Consider the following 25,455-nt stretch of genomic DNA (forward strand, 5'->3'; position numbering starts at 1 on the left):
TTCCAAAATCCCCGACCCATCACCTACACAGTAACAAACGGGTAACAACAAGCACGGGCCAGGTCGTCCTCGCCGGGGCGGCGTCACGGTCGAAAAAATTCAAATATACGGACGGGAATTTGCGTGTTAGTGTAGTAGCCAAGGAGGAGGATCAACAAAGCGGATGACACGTCATACTTGTGGTATCTTGGGTTGAAAGACACATTACGGGAGGACACGTGTAAAAGCAGCAACCCATCAGCAACAAAGGAGGAGGTTGTATCCGATGAATGCCCCTCTTTTCGTATTTCTCAACCTCCATTTATCATCTGTCTATCCTTCCACCTATATAAATAAATCTAAATAATTAAAATAGAATAGTTAAATTTTTAAAAAAATGAAAAGGTAATTTTCAAAAGGGGGTTTGCTGTTAAGTTTATTTATTCAATTCAATTATTATTAGTCATATATTCTACGGTTCTTCTACCCTTCCAAAGCAATCTCAACTTCCCTTTTCGAGATCGGATAATTGCCAATTTCCAAATTCCGTATTTCCCCTTCGTAAAATCTCACTTTTTTTTCATATATTTAATTGTTAAAGTTTGAACCTTTTTCATGATTTTTATTTATTTATTTATTTTGGTTTAGAATGATGGATTGATCTGTATTATGGCCAATGATGTGTTTCTGATTTTTTATATAATTTGTAAATTGATGATGATTTGTTTGTCTACCCTGGTAAATAAGGAATCTTTGTAGGGGTTAGGGTTTAGGTGAATTGGTGGGGAAGGATTGGTATTTGATATGTGAGGTTTTTATGATTTCTATTTTGAGTTAAGGTACTGAATCTCTGGGAAATAGAAAAGATGGGATTTTGGAATCTGAAAACCCCTGCTTTAAGACTAATTATGCTCCACATAAACTTGTTTTTCCTTTTCTATAAAGCAATTTATATATTTGTGTGTTTATTTTAAAATTGCCCACGGGGTCAGTTTTCTAGTTCTATATGGGGCTCTGGTGAGATTGAAAAAGATTAGCTGAGCACGATTTGGTACAAAAATATATGTACTATATTATTGAATGAAAATTGAAAAGCTGTTCTTCTGTATCACCTTAGGTACTCTATCGATAATTTGAAATTTGGCTTTGAAAAAGGTTTACCTACGGTGTTTATAGGAAGCAGTTATGCATGAATTAAAAAGTTTGGTTGTTAGAACTGATGACTGTTGTATGCAATTGCTTTCTCATATGTTTATCCTCAAGTAACTGGGAATTAAGCCTCATTGAGCATAAAAATTTTATGAGAAGGTGTTATTGCATTGATGGTTCAAACAACCATTACAATCTTCACCTCAATGCGACACTACCCAGATGATTTCTATTCGTTTTTCTTCTCTCTATTGATCGTTGGTAGAAATTATAGATTGAGATATATATTGAATTTGACAATCTTTTCTGGTTTTTGTGGTCTGACTGCAGGTATGGTGGCCGTGTGGTTCAAGACTAAGTTCTTAGTTACGTATTCAAGGGTTCTGTTTGATAAGTTTTCTAGGACTACTTACAGTGCATTATTTTGTTCAGAACTTTGGAGCTTTGCATCAGGCTTTGTCTTGTGATTTTCTTTGTAAAAGTTAACAAGTAAGGATTCTATAGTTTTGAGTTGGTAACACATAGAGACACAGAAGGCTGCAGTAGGAAATATATTTAAAGTTCAGCCTTGTGGTAAGTTTATGTTCAGTTAAAAGATGTACTACTTTCTTTATGTTTTAAAATTATTGATAGTGCTTGGTATGCTCTCATTTAATAGACTGACAAATGTTTCCCTTGCTCACATTGCTTTTGTTTATTATTCGTATGCAAACATCTATGGCTTTTTCTATCTAGTATTTACTTATGTTTATATATTTGTATGTGATGAAGTTGGAGAAGTAGTTTTTTCAAGTTTGAACATCAAAATATTATTGCTAAGGACTATTGAATGTGTTTAAGTTCTCCTAGGTTTCAACTTGAAAAGTAAGAAAGAATTTAGCAAATTTTGTTCTAGATTTTAGTAGGTTTCCTTTGGTACTAGGCTGACTAGTATTGGTGAAGATGTTGAAACATTTTGGTTATTGTTCTCTCACCATCTATATCTAGATGGATGGTCGGTATGTGACTTCCTTCTTTTTGATGCTACTTTCAAATGTATGACTTTGAGTTGTTATTGTTGAGGAATATATCGGTCATGACAATGCTGTTTCTTGGATTGCTAAGGACTAGTCTATCAATGAATTTCTAAAATTATTCCAAGAAAAACAGACAGTGAGTTCTGTTCTGATGATTTAGCTTATCATTCCTTAAATGATTGTTGATACCATGTCAACGGGGACCTTAGGAAAATGGAAGATGGTTGCTTTCCCATTTCGTTCACTGTAAATATGATTCTTCATTGCCTCTTTCTTAACTTTCTCTAGCCACAGAATAGGGTTTATGAAGGAGAAGGCTGAACATGGCATATCCAAGTTTGTTTTCTTTCTTAATTGTTGGTCTAATATTCAGAAAAATTGTGAGTGGAGCATTTATTAGACTATTGCTTCCTGGAATAGGTTAAAGGAGAATTCTTAAACAACTTACCAAATTTATTGTGGTCTGCATGCTTTTCCCTTTCATATACATATGTAGGTGTTTTGCAAAATATGAAGAGAAAACAACTTACCAAATTTATTGTGGTCTGCATACTTTTCCCTTTCACATAGGTATGTAGGTGTTTAGCAAATGGTTAAAAGAAAACAGTTTACCAAATTTATTGTTATCCGCTTAATTTTCCTTTTTGTATAGGTATATAGGTGCTTGCCAAAATGTTAAGAGAAATTTTATTGATAAAATCACATGAATTAAAATGAAATGAACTTTTTTGGCCAAAAAAAAAAAAAGAATGAACATCATGAATGCCATTGTATGTAAGCTTACTTTACAAGACATCACTATGATACAATGTTACCATTATCTATCCTAGTATCAATTTGCAAGATTAGCATTTGGTAAAATTAGTGGCATTGGATAAGATGAATTTTCAATAGACAGTAAATCTGGCAATATAAACAAATGAGCTAAAATATATCATAGCTGATTCTTACTTTATGGTGCTTATCTATCCTTACGGAATGCACTTAATTTTAACTGCCTTGTGTGGGGATCTAAGTTTTTTCATTTTATAGGAGGACTTCTCTATACTTCTGTCTAACTAGTATTAGTGGTTGATCCTTAGAAGGCTGTCAAGTGCAGGCTTTTGAAATGAACCATTAGTTGTGCCTCAGTGAGTTTGGTCATTATTATTGTGTTTGTGTGAATGGGAGAAGAATGGAGGATCAGAAAGCAGCAGTCAAAGGAAGTTAGAAAATTTTTAATTCCTTTCCCTTCCTGCACCATGCCTTTCCAAGAAAGAAAGAAAGAAATTGGGGTTTATGGGACAAGAATGTGATAGGTTTTCCTATTTTTTTGCTTGTTTTTCCTTTTTGGAATCTTGAGTGTATTTGGTTGCTGCCTTTCGATTCATTGACATCCTGCCATTTTTCCTGTCTCATTTTACTAGTAAAATATCACTTAGGAGGCCTTTGAAATTGCTTTTTGCATAGTGCTGGTTTTGTTGTTTATTATGTTTTTATGACCAAATTATAATGTTCATTATCTAGTTTATGCTTTGATTAATGGACTATTTTTCCCATTACCTGATGAGTTCAATATGCTGAGTAACTTTACACAGCATGTGCAAGATGGCTGGTGTTAAACGAAGAATAATTACTGATTCTGATGTCCGTGCACTGCATAAAGAACTGGATGAAGTCTCATGTCCAATCTGCATGGACCATCCACATAATGCTGTTCTCCTCCTGTGCAGCTCGCACGAGAAGGGTTGCAGATCTTACATTTGTGATACAAGTTACAGGCATTCAAATTGCCTAGATCGATTTAAAAAATTAAGGGCTAATTCTAGTAAGAGTCCAATATTACCCCATCCTGTACCCATAAACCCTCAGAATTCTAGTACTTCTGATATGACCTTGGCCTTCAGAACTGATTTTATTGAAGGTAATGGAAGTCGAAATCTGAATGAAACCAATAGCATGGCAGGAGGATCAGAAGTTAATACCCAAGAGCCAAGTAGGCATGTTGCTTCACAAGGAGAAGGTATTATAGAAATAGGGGACTCTGATTCCTTTCAGGGAGGAGCTGAATCTGAAGAAGTAGATGCAGAGAATACATCAGAGTCTAAATCTAGTTTGAAATGCCCTCTCTGCCGAGGGAACATACTCGGCTGGGAGGTTGTGGAAGAGGCCAGAAAGTATCTAAATTTGAAGAAGAGAACTTGTTCTAGGGAATCTTGCTCCTACTCTGGCAATTACCAGGAATTGCGTCGGCATGCCAGGGGAGTTCACCCAACAATGCGACCTTCAGATATTGACCCATCCAGAGAACGAGCTTGGCGCCGCCTTGAGCACCAAAGAGAATATGGTGACATTGTAAGTGCTATTCGATCTGCCATGCCTGGTGCTCTTGTGGTTGGAGACTATGTTATCGAGAACGGAGATAGGTTGGCAGTGGAAAGGGAGAATGGCGCAGGTGATGTTAGTGAACCATGGTGGACTACTTTCTTTTTGTTTCAGATGTTTGGTTTGGTTGACAGTGTTGGTGAACCGAGAGCAAGGTCCAGGGTTTGGTCAAGGCATCGACGCCCTGCAGGAGCTTTATCTGAGCGTAGGTTCCTCTGGGGTGAAAATCTCTTGGGTTTGCAAGACGACGACAACGAAGATGATGTGCACATATTAAGCGATGTAGGTGACGATGCATCTCCAAACCCAAGAAGACGTAGACGTCTGATGCGATCAAGGTCAGATGAAGATCAGTCATGAAAGGAGTCAGGTATTTGCCCTGGTAAATCCCAGTTTCTTGACATGGCTTCATATGAAATTATTTCAGATTGCATTTATCTGACTGTACGGGTGTTCTTACCATTGATGTCCCAGTAATGTGCATAAATTGTTATTTTTTAGATGATAATAGGAGTTTGCTGGTTTCAGAAGCCATCAGCTTGTGGGTCTTCGGGATGCTTCAAGTTAAGTGGAATTCTATATAAAATTTGTCTTCTTATGGCTTTAGGCGATTATGCTTACAGTGTCCTGAAACTCGTACCAGCGTTAATCTTCAAGTATTATGTAATACAAAGTATTCTACTGGCAATTGTGGCATTCATTGTTTTTCATTTGTGCTTTAAGCCTTTTAATTCAAGGCTCGGTTTGTACTTCGGTTTTTTTTTTTTTTTTTTTGTATTCTTTTATGTTTTCTCGCAATTTCCATGTTGTTACGTTAATGGAGTTAGGAAATTTGGATTTTCTTTTCACAAAAGAGACTGCAATTTAGAATAGGATAGAAAAATGGATTACAGGCATGGGGATCAGAACTTTATAATTATAGATTTATTAGATATTATTTTTTAAGGGTTTCATGAATTAATTAAGTTAAATTAATTAACTTTTGGAGGATGAAAGAAATTTGGCATTGGAAGACATTATTTATACTATTTATTCCTTAAGATTATTCTATATTTTGATGTTCTCGTATAAAAAAATGTTTCAATCCGTTCTCAATCGTCAAGCTCGACAATCGAGTTTTTGATAGTTGTGTTGTAGTGGATTGGATTGAACTAATATTCGATGCCATTGTTTTTCTTCTATCTTTGTTCGGAAGCCATCCATAGGGGTTGGTTGCTGCCATTAATACCTCTCTTTGTAGACGTTGCTAGACAAAGCTAACTACATCATTTTGATCTTTCAAAAGCATTTTGGAAGGAAATAAATTGAGTTATTAAATGAGATTACTACAGTGCCAGCAATCATCATAAATGTTTGGTTTTCATTTGTAGAGGTTTTATTCGTATATTATTGGATTTTATACGCAGCCAAACTGGATGTGAAGTTATTAGTAGGCATCTATCCCTTTCTATCTTGAGAATGGTTTTCGGACACTTGATGCTTTCTTCCATTCTCTATTCTCAGCCAAGTTTTCTTGTACGTTGTCTAGTAGCTCAGCCACTTCAAGATTTCAGTCAACTACCTTCCTGTTTGACATTATGCTTAAGAACAAAAACGCTATCAAATTTTGGCGGAGAATTATCTGTCTTGCATTCTAATATTGTTATATCCCCGTCTGCAGTATGCCTCCTCTAATCATTTCGGTTTAGAAATGGATTTTAATTTTTTTATTTAAAGTTATCGATATTTGAATATGATCATTGGAAATTTTGATTGTTATTCTCAAGTAATTTAAGACAAAATTTAGAATCTCCCTTCTCTAAATTTTTCTCTATCCGAAGTTGGAAAACCACCCAAAGTTAAAGGCTAGGTGATGCACTGTTCAGAAAGATATGGATCATGTTCTTGCTACCTGACACTTGGATCGTAGCCTGTTATTGGTTCAAAACGAACGTGGGCTGACAGTCCACCGCAAAATTCCCATGCAATGGAGAGTTAGAAGACAAAACGTTCTATATATTATTCCATTGTTCTGGTTTTATGTGAGACAGCAGGGGGCAGCTTCCTTGATTCACTCACTCTCATTCTTATTTTAATATAGGGCCATCTTGACATGAAAAACCCATTTAGGCAATGGACAACACAATGACACGTCAATTCACTTCCCTCAAAATTTATGAGAGAAGCACCCTGTGAGAAGGAAAGGTCAGAAAGCTTGAGACACATGATTCATCTCTGCACAGATTGGCCTCAAATTTCTTGTAACATAAACAACTAACTACTGCGGTCTTAATTAAGTGATAATCCCCTTAAAACCAGCAGTTGGGACCATCCAGGATCGATCAACTGCAATCGTGCAAGTTTATGGCAAAGAGAAAAGCCAACAGGGCAGATCACATTCTTGTTCTTAATTAAAACAAATCTCCCTCTAAAACCACCACATGAACGTTTTCTTATCTAATAATCCCATGTTACTCTTGAGTCTCAAGCCAACCCTTCCCCACTAACTGCTTGGTTGTCTCACCATCATCCTCACACTCACCCAGCAAATTTCTTTGTCTTCATCTCCACAAGTGCATCATTTTTTAGAACAGGAATCTTTAGCATACAGACAGCACAGATAGACCTCTCAGAGCTGTCCATTTTGACCAAGATTTGCTTAAAAGTAGTCATTCACTTTTTTCCAATACTATATAATTAGTAGTATTCCCAAAATATCAAGCAAAACAAATGCAGGTGAGATTTGTAACTCAAAATCAGATAACAAGATGAGTAGCATTGTCCTTCCAACAAGGGAACTATTAAAGGTAAGAAACACTCAACCCAAGTACAACCAGTTACCTAAATCAGTCTAACTAGCTACATTTCCTGCAGCTGACAGATATTATTTCAATGTCATTTCCAGATAAAGAAGATAAATCCAAAGATATAATTTTGTCTAAGCATAGAAGATCAAAAACTAAGAAGTTTAAGCCGTATTTATATGCAATAGAGATGTTGGAAAGGCTTGCTTCTATAGTACTATCTATTTGAGAAGAGTCAGGATCTCTCATTCAAGACAGCATTGGGCTCAATCCATGAAGACGAAGAAAGAAGATATTGCTAGAGGGCTACTTGTTGTTGACAAGTCGGATTCAGCTAATCATCATGCAGGGAACAAAGTTCTACCACTAAGTGAGGCGACATTATCATCCTCCACCACCACAAAAGATCAATGTAGCACCAATGAAAATAAAGACAAGCTTAAAGGGGATAAAACCAAAATCATGTCTAGAATGAAGGAGTTGTTGAGATGGGCTGCTGCTGCAAAATCAGAAAAAGGAGGAAAGTTCATTGGCCGAAAGGTACAAAAATTTGTCTTCACAATCTTATTTTATTATTATTATTATTTTTTTTTACAAAGGAGACCGGATAGAGAAAAGGATTATGGATGTTGGGATTTAAATTTCAAAATTATTGGGAGCCATCTCTTAAAATTGGTTGCATAAACTAACAGAGTTAAGGTTTGGATTCTTCATTACAGTCTTATTACTAGTACTTATTTAGTAGCTAAAAAGTGTAACTAAAGCAGTTGAAATTGTTTCCAGGTTTTGCACTTCAGGAACCGTGGAGCTCTAAAAGCAGTGCCAGATGATGATCAACTTAGCAATGACTTTCCTAAGATCAGTTTCAGATGGGACGCGGACAGCTGCTCCACTACTTCCTCTGCCTTTTCAGGCATTTCAGTGACCTCTTCGTTGAGAAATGACCAAACCTCCAATATAGTATCATTTAAATCATCTCCTGTACATGGCTTAAATCGTTGCTCTAGCAGGAGAGGAAATTGGATAACTACAGACTCTGAATGTAAGACTTCTCTCTCTCTCTCTCTCTCTCTCTCTCTCTCTCTCTCTCTCTCTCTCTCTAATCCTATGATATCCAACTCACAGATATTAATCGTATCTTTTTTTTCTTCTTGACAGTTGTGGTGCTTGAGCTATGATGAGATAAAGATGCTTATTGAAGGCTGAATCTGATGTTCCAGGGTTGAATCAACTACTTATTAATGTAAAAGAAATACTCCATTGCTAGTAGCTTAAATCAGATGAATTAATTGCAGCAATATTTTCAAAATATAATGAAAGAGTGAATGTTAATCTATTAAACATGATGTATTAATCAATGAAATGAGAAACTACTGATTAAGAAGTTATATAATAGCTTTCAAAAATAATTTAAAGACATTAAAAATATTTATATGCAGGTAACATGCCAACATCATTGATTTTAAATTAACTAACATAATAAATATATATATATGTAATGATTAAATATTATTACATCGCAAATAAAAATATCACCTCTTAAACTTAAATTTGTGTTTTTTGGCCCAAAAAAACTTAGATTTGGGTTTTAGCCCAAAATAAGCCCAAAATGCCTAAACCACCTCTTATAAAATTCACAATTAGAACTTCATCCAATAAGATAGGTCTCTTCAATTTTCATCACACTATCTTCATCTTACACCTTAAAATTAACTTCTTAAAAATACGTAATAATTCTAAAGGCATGTTTGGATGCACGATACAATTTTAATAGGCAACCTTCACTGATACAGACCTAAGTCAAACGAGGTTTTTCACAATTTATGAGAAGATACAAATTTAGAAACATTTTTCATTTATTCACTTCTATAGTGAAAAATACCTAACTATTGAAAAAAAATTGGCCAAAAAAAAAACTACAAAAAAATTTAATTAATTTTATGATTTATGTCCCAAACCTCAAAATGCATTTCAATTATTTTTTTAAAATATATCAATGTTAAATTGCATAAATTAAAACAATTGTTCTTAATAAATTCAATTATCATTTTTATAAAAAATGTTGCTACAGCTTATAATTATGAAATAAGTCACGATTTAAAAATTAAAAGGTTATAAATTTTAAAAATAATTATTTAAATCATTTTAATTAAATTTAAAATTTATTAATTTATTTCAAAATTAAGTTTATATTGAGTCAATTAGCATACCATGCCAAAATTTCTGATTTAAAAGAAAATTTCATGTCATCTCAAAATCTTATATTCTTTTCATAAATATACTTTGTTGCACTTAAGGACAAAAAATTAGAACGGGATTTGCGAAATGATTGAAGTAATTGGCTAATTGCACTAATAAGTCAAATCCAAACACCGGCCCCTGGTTTCTTCGTCCTTTGCTGGGATGTTGACAATGTCAAGAGGCCAAAATTGAATAAACAATAAAAAAAAGGAAAATCCGGAGTAGAAATCGACAGAGTCGGTGGGCCAAACAATGTCCTATCTGCTGCAGTGTAAGTTGAACGCTTTTCATGGGGTCAACAACCGTTCTTAACGACAATTCCTATGCCCCGTTCGTCCCGCGAGAAAATTGGTCTATTCTCTTTAGTATATTAATTTAGTTGAATACAAGCAAATTTTTTAGATGTGTTTGGATGAGATATTTAGAGAAATTATTTTATTTCAATCAAATTTTTTAAAAGTTTTAAAATGAATTTATTTGTTTAAATAAAAATAAAAGATAATTTTAAAATTTAGGTAAAATTTTAAAAGCTTTTATAATTCTTTCAAATCTTTTGTCTCTTTACTACACATTATGATCATAAATTATAAAACTAAAAAAAATAAATTTCATAATATTTATTTTTAATATATATTTTTAATTTATTATTATTAATAATATCTCAATATTGTTACAAAATATTCATATTACATATTTTATTTTTAATATCATTATTTTTTTATTATTTTTTATCTTATCCATTTCTAATAAACTAATTTTTTTAAAGAAATATTTATTCAGATAAAATAATTATGAAAACTAATTTTTTTAAAAATATTTTTATTTCAAAATTTTCTGTACAAACACACCTTCCAGAATTTTGTTGACTTTTTTTATATCCTAAAGTAGATGGTATCATTTAATTTCTATTATGGGTAAATACAAGTGATTGTTTTAATTTTAAAACAGAGTTTTTATTATTAATTGATTTTGATAAAGACGGATTTAAATTTTAATTCAATTAATTAAAAAAATTTTAAAATTTAAAATTAATATTTTTAATCACTTTTTTTATTCTCAAACTATTATTTTTTATTAAAAAAAAATAAAGACGTGCAAAAGCCAATGCCCATTAAAATTTATTGTTTGCTTTTACATATCTCAAACGTTTTTAATGATTCAATAATCTCTAAAGAAATTAGTAACTAAAAATTGGACTTATTTATTAAGCAAATTAATCATTAATTACATTATTATAAAAAAAATTGATTACAATTATACTATTAGATATCAATAGTACTTACATAGAGTATTGCTACTTGCTTATCCATGAACAAATCTTAATTTCTTTTTCTTTTTCTTTTCTTTTCTTTTCTTTGCCTCTTGTATTTCTTCATAATCGCCTCCGAAATCACGTTCTTCACCCACCTCGCTTTCCCTCCTGTTCACATTTCCAACTACCGCTCCAATCTCCACCTGCCTCTCTCTCTCTCTCTCTCTCTCTCTCTCTCTCTCTCTCTCTCTCTTCCTCTCTCGCAATCCTCCGACTCTCACCCTTTTCTCCGTCTCCAAATCCCTTCAATGTCAGACCACAACCCGAAAGAACCTAACATCAACACCCTTAGCGTCGACCTCACGGAACTCATCCTCTCTTGCCTTCCTATCCCTTCCATCCTCCGTGCTTCCTCTGTTTGCAAACTTTGGCGTTCTCTTATTTCCTCCCCTACTTTTACCTCTCCTTCCCTTTCCCACCCTTGGTTCTTTCTCTTCGGTCTCCACAACACTTCTTCTAGAAACAACCAGTCTTTTGCCTTTGACCCTTTATCCAACTCCTGGTTTCGTCTCCCTCACCTTGATGACTCTTCTTCCTCCTCTTTTCTTGGCTCCCATGGATTCTTTTTCACCACCACTCCCAAATTCAGCTACACCCCAGTTCTCAAATCCACCTGGCGTTTAACCTCTCCCTTGAAGTACTCCAGGATTAACCCTCTTTTAGGTGTCTTTCATGATGGTTCCTCTGGTGGGTACGGCTTCAAATTCATCGTTGTTGGTGGGGTCAGGTTCATTGGTGGCTTGGTCGATATCGAGGACAGGTTGGCTGTTGAAATATACGATCCAAATCACGATTCCTGGGAGCTCTGCCCTGCTTTGCCGGCTGATTTCAGGTCTGGGAACTCCAGCCAATCTCTTTCATCAGCTTTATTCAAAGGCAAATTTTATGTCTTTGGGATCTACTCCTGCTTCGTCTCTTCTTTCGACTTACAAAACCACATGTGGAGCGACGTTCAAACTCTCAGGCCACCTGGGGTCATCTTTTCTTTCTTGATTTCATGCAATGACATGCTTGTTTTGGCTGGGATGTGCAATGCGCCACGTGGACCGTCGTTTAATCTCTGGAAGATCGATGAAAGGACAATGGAATTCAGTGAGATTGCGATTATGCCTCAGAGCTTGTTGTATAGTTTAGTAGATAGCGAGGAAGATGACAAATTTGCAAGCTTGAAATGCGTGGGAATGGGTAATCTTATTTATGTTTTCAATGAAGAGTATCACCAAAAGTACCCAGCTTGTCTTTGTGAAATCAATGCTGAAAATGGGAAGTGCTGTTGGAGGAGAGTGCCTCAATTGCCATCACCTGTTAACAAGTTCCATAAAGTCATTAGCTTTTGTTCAACAGTTTCTCTAACCCATATTTTTGACCGACAAGAAGATGTTGGGCCTGCACAAGCTATGTATGACTGACTGATTTGCCAAATTACATGGAATTTGGTAAGTTTGAACCTTGAATTTCTTTTCCTTTTATCTTCTTTTGTGCTTGATGGATTGTATATTTGTATTAGCATTGGAACATGGTTTTTGAATTGAATAAGATTTGTCCTTAATTAATGTGGTTGAATTTATTCTAATTGTGATAGCATGAATCTATCAGCTTTAGTAGTTAGTCATTGGTGGATATCTAGTTCTAGTAATTAGGAGGTTGAACTTCTTACCCAAGATTAGAAAGAAAAAAAAATGAAGTTAACTTGATATGTTGAATTGGAATATAATAAGATGTAGCAACCAAATGCAGCTATGGCTTGGTAACATCAAAATCAAATGCCAATTCTTTTTTCTTTTTGTTTGCGAGATTTGGTGTTTTTGGATTCTTTCTTTGCCTATTATCTCTGTAATTTGTGCAAAATGAATCTCTTTCCTTACTAAATCATTTCAGCATGTATTTTTTTTTTCCTTGCTATTCATAAACTTCATTTAAAAGGTTTTATTGCATCCTAACTGCAATTTGTTGCACAAGTACAAGCCGTTAACAAACTCTGGTTGAGTGGGGCAAAATGCAAATAATGTCTACAGAGTTCTTTTGGTGGGTTTAAACTCATATCTAACCTTATAATCTTTATTATTTAGCAATTCTTTCTTCATCACTTCAGTTATCAATTCATTCCTAATAGCACCAACATAATTAAACCTCTGTTGAACTAGCTATTTGTGTCTAGTAACTTGCTTTTGCATCTTCAGAATTATTACTGAGAATTTTTAACTTTGTACACCGCAGTAGATTTTTCTTCTTTTTTCTTTAATTTCATTTTTGGCTGTCATAAGTATACTTAATATCACATCATCATACTCCATAGTTGTTTATATACCACTTACCGAGTCCTTTAGTGGGAAAATAGGACATCAATGTCATTGATGCCTTGTTAGTCATTTTAGTTAAGAAACAGTTTGGTCAAATTCTGGTTAATCTATCTGTGGTTGGTGATCTCAGGGTGACCAGCTGAATGTCAAGTTATTGATATTAATTATTGAAAAAAAGTTATTAAAGTTTCTCTGGTTGCCTTGTCTTATAGTCTTAATTGAGCCTCCCATCTCATTAATGAGCAGGTGGCTTTATAATTGTTTCATTTTCTTTTCTTTATGTAGCAATCTACTGAAGATGGCATAAAAACATCTCAACAGAAATTTCACTGTTTTCATTTGAGGTATTGTGTCAGTCATTATCTTTTTCATCAATTCTCATCTTCCGTTGCCCATAGTACCATGGTAGTTGCAAATTTAAGGTACACATTGAACTTACGCAACCTTGCATTTGATTACTAGAGCTACAACCAAGGATGCCTTCGGCAAATAGTTTATCCAAATATGCTTGCTGATTAATTAGCTGCTTTACTTCTAGAACTGACCTTCAGTTAAGCAAAATGCAAAAGAGTAAAGATAATGCAGAAATAAAGTAGGGCATTTCAAAATCACGAACATATAACCTTGAGATATCTTGCTTTTCTGAAAGGAATTTGTGTTGTGTTATGCTGTTGAAATGGTTAATGTTACTGACATTTCATCTTTCCACAGCTTGCTTGACAGCAGCACCAATAACAGATTTCCAAAAATCCAATAAATGGTGGCTGCGACACTTCGTGTTTTAATGAAGAGATGAACTTACCGCTGCTACTGTATGATTCTTCGTCTGCCAGCCCTTGGATATTAGTAGTACTTAGAAAACGTTGTGAGTTTTATTCGCAGAGTCTCACAAGGAAACAAGGTCACAAGTTTTCGTGGCTGCTTGATTAATCGTCCTTTGAGATTGGTCCTCTTGTCTTAGTCAATTATGTTGGTGTCTGTATATTGATGGTATTTTTATTCTTCTTTTTCTTCAGAATTTCAAATGTGAATTATATGATGGAATGAATTTTATGAAGTGCTTCAACTTAAAACTTTTTCGACTCAAGTAAGGTAGCATCATGAGTGGTTTGAAACATAATTAACTGTTATTCAAGTTAACCATTCCCATAAGCAGTAAACAAAGTTCTGCAGACTTTAATGAACAACCATAACAAGTACATTCTATATATTTGATAAGTTAATCTTTCTCATCCAGAGCATGGCTGAATAACTTTGTAAGTGATATCGTTGCTAGCACTGTAACCTCGAGTGTCATCCATGCTAGTTTCTTGATCAGTCATGCAGAATAGTACTTCATGAAGAATGTGCTGACAAGTAGAAAACATGTGTGGAACATGACATAAAACATAAGATTCTTGATTTTATGATTTTTTAGACTCTAAATTTCCTCCCAATGGGTGGTCTGCAATGTTTGTTAAAGCCATGTTAGGTTGTTGGTGAAGAATTATACCCCGCTGCATAGAGTTGTAAAGCAATTTAGTTTCCATTTTTGCTGCATCAATTGGTCAGAGAATGAGACCCGGGTTTTATTTTAAGAATTTTTTTCTCTGTTCACCAACCAACAAAAGGAAAATGTTTGTTGTATTTGTTTGGCTTGGATAGCAATTTTCAATTGACCTTAGGGTATACGTTACTATGATTAAAAAAATTGAAACCGAAGATACTGTATTATTGTTGAACTAATTTGTTTTCCGTACGATGCATGGATTTTACTTTGTTAATTTACTTTTAATTATTATTTAATCAATTATTTCTCAATTGTAATTGAAACTGTTTTTTTTTTTTTTTTTGAGGAGATTTAAATTGCGATGTAACAAGTTAAAAACTACTTATTATTTAATCTAGTTATTTGTTATCTATTTCATAAAGTAATCATAAATAATTTATGTGTGTAAAAAAAATTTAACTTCATGATGACATGTAAGATCATTTTTAATTTTATGTTATTTATCAAATAAATATATTTAAAAAATTATTAGTTATTCAAAATTTTAAAATTTAAAAGAAAGAAAATCGTATATATCTAATTATATATACTTGAAATTAATTTATAGTTAAAATACAATGAAAAAATCCTATAAATTATGGTTAATTATAAGGTTTTTTTAAAAAATCACAAATTATTTTTTTAATTTCAAATTTTTTTCTTATCAAATAATCTCATACACTTTTAAGTATGATAATATTATTTATCATATGAAAAATATATAATTTTATATCAATTAAATCTTAGAAAGTTAGTTAAATAAATTTAATTTAATTTAATTAAAATAAATTAAGAAAAAATATTTTTAAATTCATATTCATGTTTGATTAATGAATGTTTTTCAAAATTTAAGAAAAAAATACAAATGGATCGTAATTGAATATAATTTTTTAACTTTATTAAGGTAGACTTGTTCATTACTTAGATTATGAGTCAGATTTATGATTTTATGCATAATTTTTTAATTATAGATTTAAAATATTATTATATTAAAATTTTATTTAATTTTAAATTTAAAATACATCTAATATTATAAAATTTTAACATTTTAATAATAAATATAAATTGAATAGGTGATTTAAGTCAAACTTTAAACAAAATCTAAAATTTATAAATATTTACATCTAGATATCACCAAATTCATAAACACTTCTTAATTTTTTTAATTCATATTTTTTAAAAATTATGTTTAAGAAAATATCAAGTGCTTACTAAATGAGATTTGATTTGAAAAATAAAAAAGAATGAAATCAAATTGGATTTCAATTTATCCTAACTTTTTTATAAATAAAAAAAGTGTATAACTTTGAAGAATAAGGAGTATAGCATATTACAAATTTTTATACAAAATCTTAATTGATGCCTTAATTATATTACATACATAAAATATGGTTTCAAATGTCAATTAATTATTATTATTTGTAACAATATTTTGATATAAATAGTATGTTCGAATCAATATAATTAAACAAACTATTAATGAAAGTAATTTTGGATATTGTAAAAAAACAGAATTAAGAAAAAAAAATTACCTAATTAAGTGAAGAGTTAAATATATATATATATATATATAAAGGTTTGTAGATAGTACTTACAAAATAAAATAAACAATATTTTTTGTAACTTTGCACTTTGTAAGATATGAAAAAAGAAAGTCAATTGAAAGAAAAAATATTACCTAATTTAAGTAAATAGTCAAAAGTAAATAGAAAATATTTGTAGATAGCACATACAATATATAAGAATATATATGTTTATTTAATTATACATTTTGTAATATATATATATATATATATATATATAAAAGGTCAAAGTTAAAACTTATATGCTTACTATAAGTATCTAAAAATAAATAAATAAATGCTTTTATAACTTTCACTTTTTAATATAAAAGGAAAATGAGATAACGCAAAAATGGAGAACAATGATAAAAAAAAAATCAAATTGATGTTAAAAAATGATATTAAACAATCATTTATAAATTATTAAGAGATTAAATTTGACCTTTTTAAATAATAAAAGATTATTATGAAATCTATTAAGATAAAATTATATTTGATATTTTTAAAATTTAAGTTATATATAAAAAATTAAATTTAAAAAATAAAAATTATATATTATTATCCTGACTGAAAATTGTATGTGAACTTTTTTATATTTTAGGAGCAAACTTTACAATTATTAATACTATAAATTTAATTGTAAAGAAAATAAAAATATAAGCATTACAAAATGTAACACCAACTACAGATTAAGAATAATTGTGTTTTTTCACTCGTTATTTGATCATTTAGAACGAATCCCATGTCCATACCCATACATATAATTAATTATTAGAAAATTAAATTTTAAAAATAAAAAGATATATTTAAAGGTGTATTTGACAAATAAAAATGATTTTTTTATTAAAAAGAAAAACTTTGGATAATTTAAAATTTTCAAATAAATATATCTTAAAAAGATTTGGATAACTAATAATTTTTTAAATAAATTTATTTAATTTATAAATAAAAAATAAGAACTAATTTTATTTATTTAAATAAAATCTTACTAAAATAAAAAATAATAATTTTATCAATTTAGTTATTTTAAATCTAAATCAGTTTTTCATTTAAATTTTAAAAATTTTAGATAATTAAATAAAATTTGAAATTTATTTTTTGATGAAGAATCTAAAATTAAAAAATATCTTATATATCATTGTAAAAAAATTTTAATAATTTTTTTAAGTGTTAAAATGAAAAACTATTCACATAAATATTCATATCAATAAATTTTATTTAATATTTATATATGTTATAATATAATATATATTTTAGATTTATCATGTATATGAAAGATTAAGTTATTGTAACAAGTTTTAATATTTTATAAAAATAATGATCATATTTAATTAGCACGTATTATTCATTTTAATTAAAAATTTTTACGATTTTATCTTTAAAAAAATCTGATAATAAAACAAATTTTCACATTTTCCCAACATAAAATTAGTACATCAATGATAAAAAAAAAAAACCTTTCACCTATTTCCGTGAACAGGCCAACAAAAAAAAAAAAAAAGGTCAGATTCTAAAACATTCGATTTTTTTTTATCAGATGTCCCCGAAAGCACATCCCATAGCATCAGCATATTTGTTTAGGAGTCCAACTCATGTGCGGATCACTGGGCTAAATTGGGGCCCTCCATTTCTTGGAATTGCCCATTAGCTTGTTATTTGCTGATGCTATGGGAATCATGTTTCCTATAACTGTTTTATTGTAAGCCCCTGTACGCACCTTTATACACCAAAAAAAACATTTCAATTTTTTTGTTACTTTACTGTTCTTTTCTTGACTTCCAAGAAAAATACTCAGGAGTGGACTAAATAAATGATAAAGGCCAAACGGCCCAAAGACCAGGGACCACCTAGCATAATCCAAACCGTTCGTGTATGACATATGCTGTCCTGTAGCGAGTGAGGTCAAAAAAATTTTCTGTCCCGAAAAACCAGAGCAAACCCAAACGCAGTAAGAATTAGCGTAGAAAAAAGATGAAAAAAATGGCGAAGGCGTGAGGCTAGAAGAGAAAAGGCCTGGCTAACGGAACAATTAACAGCCTACGTTTTTTGTTATAGCCTTTACTCTCTGTTTCTCTGTCCCCTTTGTTGTGTGTTTAATCTGAGGTTTTCTTCTCACTGCTTCACTACCCTCCACCAGCAACAGCCAAATGGATAGATACCAGAAAGTTGAGAAGCCAAAGCCAGAATCACCCATTAACGAGAATGAGATCCGAATCACTTCTCAAGGCGCTATTCGAAACTACATCAACTATGCTATTGCTCTTCTTCAGGTTCCCCCGACCCCCCCTTTTTTTTTTACTTTACCTCTCATTTCTTTTGAAAATGTTTCTGTTTCCTTGTTCCTTTAGCATTTAGTGCTTATGGGTTTCTCCTATCTGTTCTGGTGTTCAACATTGGGTTTATTTGCCTTGGTCGTTGTTGGGGTTTGCTTTTTTCTATAACGAGTTCTTAGTTTTGAGATTTCGACGTGGGTATTCTTGGTGCAAGGTTTATGGTTTTCTGGCATAGTTACTTGATGGGTTTTTGGGTAATTTTTTGTGTTTGATTTAGAGCAAAATGATTTCATTGGGTCTTTTTGATTTACAGGGTTGGGTAGTTTGTTTGCATTTGCCCTAGTATTCCACGGGACAGGTTATTTGATGCAAGTTTTATCTAACAGCTGCTTATTCTTTTATTATTTTCAGTTGTGTAATATCTGGGATTTTCTTAAATTTACAGTAATTTATTTGTGTTAATGTCGAGATTAATTATATGTTCTTTCAGTTCATAACTATTGATGAGTTAATATTAGTTGTCATATACTTTTATACTTATCTAAATATAGAAGAAAACAAATTCGAACGTAGAATTTTCTTTTTATGCGATTCTGCCGCCTTTCCCTTCTTTAGCTTGGCTTATCGCACTTTTGCGCATTCTATTTTCTGTTGATTTACCATGAATTACAGTACTTTTTCCCCTCCCGTGAATGGTGTAATGGTGCACCCTTTTTTGGTTTTCCTTTTCCTAATGGAATCAGAAACTGTTGGCCTTTTGTATTGAAGTGTTGTGGTGATGTTTTATTAGGACAAACGTGTGAAGGAGATTGTCTTGAAAGCAATGGGACAGGCAATCAGTAAGACAGTAGCCATCGCAGAGATTATAAAGGTTTGTGCTCTCTTTTATCATCCTGTATTTTGTTTTCCCATTGTTCCTGATTACTCATTTGTACTGTAAAACAGAAAAGGATTCCCCGTTTGCATCAAGATACTGCCATTAACTCAGTGGGCATAACTGATGTGTGGGAACCTATTGAAGAGGGGCTTGTTCCGTAAGTCCAGGCGTCTTTATCCCCGTTTATGACATGTTGGTTTTATTCTCATGTGTCTGATCATTTAATTTCATCTTGTGCAGTGTGGAGATGACTCGCCATGTCTCAATGATATCTATCACCTTGTCAACCAGAGAGCTAAATAAAAACTCTACTGGGTAAGCCACTTTAAGTGTGTAGTTGGGTTTATCACTTCTGGACAATGAGTACGTAAATTGATTAGATGTTGATTGGGTAGCCAATTAGTACCTTTTCGGGGAAATGAAACTATGGAAACTTTTTTTTAATATAATACTTAGCTAGGATTCTTTATCCACTAGATGCCAGTGCTTAAATGTTTTAATAGCCTATGATACGAAAAATCTTATTATATTACTTGCTGAATTGAGATAAATTTTTGCTTGTATGACTTGAAATGTGCGACTCCAGGTATCAAGCTCCACATAATGCAGAACAACACAAGCCACAATATCAATATCAGCAGCAACCACCATCCAAACAGGGCCGCATCCCATATAATTCTTTTAATGAAGGTGACGTCAGGAACAATTAGTTATGTAACTGTTTCCTAAAAACTTTGTTCTTTTAATCTTAACTCGTTTCCTGCATTTCATTTCTAGATTTATACGGCCAAGGAAGGGGTCGTGGTAGAGGGAGAGGGCAGAGTTGGGGCAGGAGTGGATATGGAAATTATCAAGGTATAATATATATTTTGAATGGTGTTATGGTTATTATTTATATTTTTCTTTGAACTTTTACATTTATGGAGAATAAACTTGCCTTCTACTTAGACCATACCTCATACATCGCTCGTTTCTTATAGAAAATGGTGAATACTCAAACTGGGGCAGAGGTGGTAGGAGAGGGAGAGGTTGGGGCTATCGTGGTAAGTATGCTTTTTTCATAGCTTATGTGAGGAGAGTATTTTTTTAGCTTTGAGAAGTTACTTATTGGTGTATCGATGCAATAAACCAATAAGCCATTGTTAAAATCTTACTTGATATATGCTATATAAAAAGAGTTCATAGGTGAAGGTTCTTTGTCTTAAAATTGCGAACCTGTGTCCAGAGTTTCATTGCTGCTCATCAATATTTGCATCATCTATGAACTCTGCCAAATTTGACTCCTTTCAACATAAATAACAATTCAGTTTGTCTGATTGACTGCAATATAAGGAGTGTAGAACAAACAAAGTTTTGAAATAGATCAAATAAAATAATTTATAGTTTAAATGTTAGCTGTAATCGAGGAGGATTCAAAGAAAAGATATGCAATGATCATACCAAGAATCTTTGAATTTGGATTGACAGGTTTTGGTAGTTAAAATTTAGTTAGGAGTGATGGCATTTACACCTATCAAGGTAGCTAGAAATTACTGAAATTAGTTCAAACTGAAGAAAATAATTGGATGACAAATGAATCTTAATATGCTAACTATTACTTATAAAAATTTGTTTGGTTCTTTTGTTCTGACAGGTGCTGGTTATGAAAGACAAGGAGGAAGAGGTGGAGGGGGTAGAGGCTATAGCCGTGGCCGTGGAAGGATGGGTGGTGTTCGCTTGAGGGATGATGGCTACTAAAGCATAATCAAGGACTGATTCAGCGCTTTTTTTTTTTTTTGACCTTTAGCTAAATGCATGCCTTGGCCAGCGGGGAAGTTATGGCTTATCGCTTTACTGTTTATAATAGCGTGAGATGTGGCTTAAAATCTCCAGCATTATTAAGCAGTGGTTTTGTGTTTCTTTCTGCATTATCTGGATATGGGTGTAGGCAAAGGGTGTTTTGTCGGTCTTTTTGCATTTAGCCAAGGGCAAGTGGATGGGTTATGATTGTGCTGTAATTCAAGTTACCCTTATGGTTGCCAATAGGCTCAAAACCCAATCATGTTTATATATTTCTTTATTTCTCCAAATTCTTTCGTGTCTCCCCGATTTTCTCTTTGCCCGGAAGCCAGAGTAATTCAAAACCATGCACGGTAAGAGGCAACGGAAAGAAAGGAAAGTCAAAGAAAATATTCCTCTTGCTACCTGGCATATATTCCACAGAATTTTAGCAAGGTTGCCTTGAAACTTATGCTTAAAGTGCATTAAGCTCCATAATTTTTTCAGCATCCAATTTCAGAAGCTTGTAGTGAACAATAAATGTCTGTGCAGTGTATAATAAATAGGGGTGTTCTTAATACACCACTAAAATTTTTTTATACACTTACAAATTTTTTTTCAAAAAATATTCACATACAAATGTCAATTTTAATTTTTAATAAATGACAAAATTATCTTTAATAGCTAATATACTCGAAAATTATTTTTTATTTTTCAAAAATAGAATTTCGAAAGTTATATTATATTTTCATAAATTTATTTTTGAGAAAACAAAATAATTATCAAAAATAAATTACTGAGAATAAAATATATTTTTTAAAAATTTATTTTCAAAAATTATATTATTTTTTCAAAAATAAATTTTTAAGAATCATTTGTATTCTCAAAAATTCAATTTTGAGAATACAATTTTTTTAGATATATAATTAATTATAAACTCTTAATAACGAAAAAATTAAAATCTTTAATATTTGAGACTATTTTATAGAGTGTTTAATTTTTAACTAATATGTATACATAGATATGAATTATCGATATATATATTTTTACTTGATTATATATAAAAATAAAAGAGATCAAATTTTCAAGTATGTATAGAATCAAAATATTTTTATCCTAAGTTCAGAAAGCTAAGAACTCAATTTTGCTCATACAAAATAAAAAAGTAGTATTATTGATTTTCTAAAAACGCAAAAAAAATTTATACCATCCATATTAAAAATATTAATTTCAGTTCAATTCGTACACGTAATGGATAAAAATACACCACTATGCTGTTCCCCAGCATTTATCTCTTCTACGATAAAGGAAAGTGGAGTTCTCTTTAATCAATCAAGAACATAGTGAGTGTCGGTATCAGTCAACATCTTGCCTTTAAATTTGTTAAAAGTTTATGAAGGAAAACACATCATCAAGCAGCTAGCTGGACTTGGTTTGTCTTCATTTCTTTTGTACTAATGATAGGTGTATTTCATGGCACCGTGATCTTAAGTACCAAAGCTGCAACTTTTACTTTCTTATAAAGAAGGTTGTAACCTCGAATCTCTCTTAATCATAAGAAAAATAATGTAAGCATTTTTAATAAATGTACATGATGGGTCTAATGTTTTGGACGTTAAGAAACACGATGGGAGTATAATAATTAGTTATTTCCGTGGTTAAAAATACTAGAGGAGCGGTGACGATGCAAATCGATAAAATGTTTATGGATATTTTAATTTTGAAAAATAACACATTTAAAAAAAAAAATTTAGACATTTTTAAATGTTTCTTTCTCGACACTATCAAAAAAATCTTTTTGAACATATATTTTTTAATTACAATTGCCATTGCTCGATGCCTAATTACAATCAGAATCAACCAACAGACATATATTATAAAATGTAGATATTCTTTAAAAAAAAAATTTTTTTTGAATCAGCCGTTGGAAAAAATATTTTTTTATTAGTTTTATTTAATATAAAATTAATATAACTCGATATTAATCAATGTGTGCCTTTGAGAAAGGTAATAATTAAGTTTTTTTATAATTTATTTTTAAAACACTACAGTTATTAGTTTTATTTTTTTTAATTTATAATCTAAAAAAAAATTTTTTTTGATGTAAAAATTTGAATCATAAATTTATTAAATATTATTTTAAAAAAATAATTATATTAATTAATTAAATTAAGTTTTGAATTAATTAATTTTAATTTTTCAATATAGTAATGAAACATGTTTGAGAAATTTTAGGTAAATGTTATAAAATTTTAATCCAAGTAGTAAATGTTTTGGGATTAGATTATACAGTTGTGATCTAATCGTAACATGTTATTAATAAAAGTTAAAAGTGAAATGCTTTGCTCTACAGAATACCTAACGGAAGAAAAAGAGAGGGTAGAAATTTCAAAGCTTTTACAGTAAATAAATAAAAAGTAATTTTTTTTTACAGTATTTACGTGGAACCTGATCCACGGCATATAATGGTTAATAATTATTTAGAGGGGATAGGAATTGAGTTTTTTAAATAAAAAATAAAAAAAGAGAAGTGAATTATTTCATGGCAAAGCATCCTAAAAATAGTTTGTGGTTTGAACCTAGTCGTTAAAGCAACCACATTCACAGCCTTCATTTGGATATTCATCATATTGATCATGCGCCAGAATTAATCATTAATGTTATATATATATATATATATATATATTATGAAAGAGAAAAAAAAATTTCGATAATTATTTTTTATAAAAAAATTAGAATGAGATAAAACTTTATTACTAGAAAAATGTAAATCTTATGTTTCAAAAAAATTTTGTATTGTATTTATGAAACTTTCCCAAAGAAATTATTTGTAATAAAATTTAAAGTTTACAAATGAAATATTAAAAATTTACTAATTCAACTAATCCTAATTGATAATTAATAAAAATTTCAAAATTATTTGAATGATATATATATATATATATATGTATGTATATGCGTATAAACTTAAAGCTTTTCTATGAAGCCAATAGTTTTTAATCTAATCCATTTTATCATCAAATTTAAGGAAAGATATGATATTAATTATAAATTTCGTATAATATCACTTATTTTTTTATTAGAAAAGTTACAAAAAATTATTATAAACTTTATTAAATGACAAATATTATCTTTCAAAAATAAATTTTTAAATCAATTAAATTAAATATTAAAATTTTGTAAATATCGCCGTATATGACACCAACATTTTCTATTAGCACAAACCATTATATGATTGGCTGAGAAATAGAAAAGTCCAAGTACCTATACATTCAAAAGTGAATATATATATGTGTGTATATATATATATATATGTTATAAATTAAAAAAAAAAATTTAGGGGTAGATATGTTGTTCAATCTTTCAGATCAAGATAAGATATGTCGTACCTGATAATTTAAAATAAATAATTATAAATCATGTATTTGAGATAACTTCAATAAATAATCACCGACAAGATTCGAACTCAAAGATTATTCATAAAAAAAAAATATTAATTGATTGAACTAATTACTTATTGATTATGTTATAAATATTTTTTCACCTTTCTTAGGCTACAATTTTATTTAATATGAACAAATAATAAATATTTGTAAAAATAATATTTAATGTGAACAATTCAATTACTTCATTTGATGGTAACTCCATTGTTACATAAACCAACTATTAAAACTTAATTTTTGATCATGCAAACCAAAGATTATACTTTTACAATATATTAAAAGATGAAAAAAATGAAATTAAAATATAACAATATGAATTCGATTCATGAATATTTATACTATTTAATATATATATATATATTAAATTTAAATTACATTAACCAATAATTAAAATCTTTAACAATTAATTGAGTTCATTGATACCATAAATTCATAAATAATTAAATTTATAAAGTCACGTAATTAAATATTCGTGCCATTTAATTAAGCAATTTAATTAATTAAATGTTATTTCATTTCTTCTAAAATATAAATAATAGTAAGATATGGATTAACTATCGAAAATTTTAAAAACACCAATCAATTCGTAAAGTCACTTAAAAATTAAAAATTAAATAATAAAAAATAAAATTGAGGATAAACATACATATATACATAAAATATTACTATACATAACTCTAATAAGATTTATTATTACATAACATAAAAAAATTTTAAAAATTAAAAAGAATATAAAAATAATATTAATAGAGTATAATAATTAATAATAAGGAGTCTTGATAATCGTTATAAAAATACTGATAGTCGCTTCTTTGTCCTCCGTAAGGACTACTATTCTCTTTTATCCAGGGGCATCTTTGCGCATAAACT

At 30.6% G+C, this 25,455-nt stretch overlaps 3 protein-coding genes and 1 pseudogene across 15 annotated transcripts; all 4 read left to right on the forward strand.

Moving 5' to 3' along the window:
- Positions 1-35: 35 nt before the first annotated feature.
- Positions 36-5,261, forward strand: LOC111305386 (uncharacterized). 11 transcript variants are annotated; one of them, XM_089750961.1, is made up of 4 exons: positions 36-255; positions 1,459-1,701; positions 3,722-4,878; positions 5,010-5,261. In XM_089750961.1, exon 3 carries the CDS (start codon positions 3,723-3,725, stop codon positions 4,866-4,868), a length of 1,146 nt encoding a protein of 381 aa, XP_089607087.1. In that variant the 5' UTR covers positions 36-255; positions 1,459-1,701; position 3,722; the 3' UTR covers positions 4,869-4,878; positions 5,010-5,261. The 11 variants fall into 11 exon arrangements, with proteins under 11 accessions (XP_089607087.1, XP_089607089.1, XP_022758617.2 ...); XM_089750963.1 differs by lacking the exon at positions 36-255 and adding an exon at positions 290-384 and having other exon boundaries at positions 3,722-4,890; XM_089750960.1 differs by lacking the exon at positions 36-255 and adding an exon at positions 391-527.
- Positions 5,262-7,310: 2,049 nt separating this feature from the next.
- On the forward strand, positions 7,311-8,572 carry LOC149512849 (uncharacterized; annotated as a pseudogene). Its single transcript, XR_016331658.1, has 3 exons — positions 7,311-7,831; positions 8,075-8,333; positions 8,450-8,572. The product of XR_016331658.1 is annotated as an uncharacterized LOC149512849 (transcript).
- Positions 8,573-10,840: 2,268 nt separating this feature from the next.
- On the forward strand, positions 10,841-14,217 carry LOC111305388 (F-box/kelch-repeat protein At3g24760-like). Of its 2 annotated transcripts, XR_002691991.2 has the most exons (3): positions 10,953-12,280; positions 13,430-13,488; positions 13,856-14,217. XR_002691991.2 is itself a non-coding variant. In XM_022902890.2 (2 exons), exon 1 carries the CDS (start codon positions 11,093-11,095, stop codon positions 12,251-12,253), a length of 1,161 nt encoding a protein of 386 aa, XP_022758625.2. In that variant the 5' UTR covers positions 10,841-11,092; the 3' UTR covers positions 12,254-12,280; positions 13,856-14,217. The 2 variants fall into 2 exon arrangements, 1 of the variants encoding a protein (XP_022758625.2); XM_022902890.2 differs by lacking the exon at positions 13,430-13,488 and having other exon boundaries at positions 10,841-12,280.
- A 3,899-nt stretch (positions 14,218-18,116) lies between these two features.
- LOC111306458 (uncharacterized) lies at positions 18,117-21,671 on the forward strand. Its single transcript, XM_089750431.1, has 8 exons — positions 18,117-18,504; positions 19,298-19,378; positions 19,453-19,541; positions 19,625-19,699; positions 19,971-20,074; positions 20,162-20,239; positions 20,365-20,427; positions 21,018-21,671. Exons 1-8 carry the CDS (start codon positions 18,382-18,384, stop codon positions 21,119-21,121), a joined length of 717 nt encoding a protein of 238 aa, XP_089606557.1. The 5' UTR covers positions 18,117-18,381; the 3' UTR covers positions 21,122-21,671.
- Positions 21,672-25,455: the final 3,784 nt, after the last annotated feature.

The sequence above is a fragment of the Durio zibethinus genome, chromosome 21 (assembly GCF_047325235.1).
Source record: "Durio zibethinus cultivar Kanyao isolate XHJ-2024 chromosome 21, ASM4732523v1, whole genome shotgun sequence".
Lineage (NCBI taxonomy): Eukaryota > Viridiplantae > Streptophyta > Magnoliopsida > Malvales > Malvaceae > Durio > Durio zibethinus.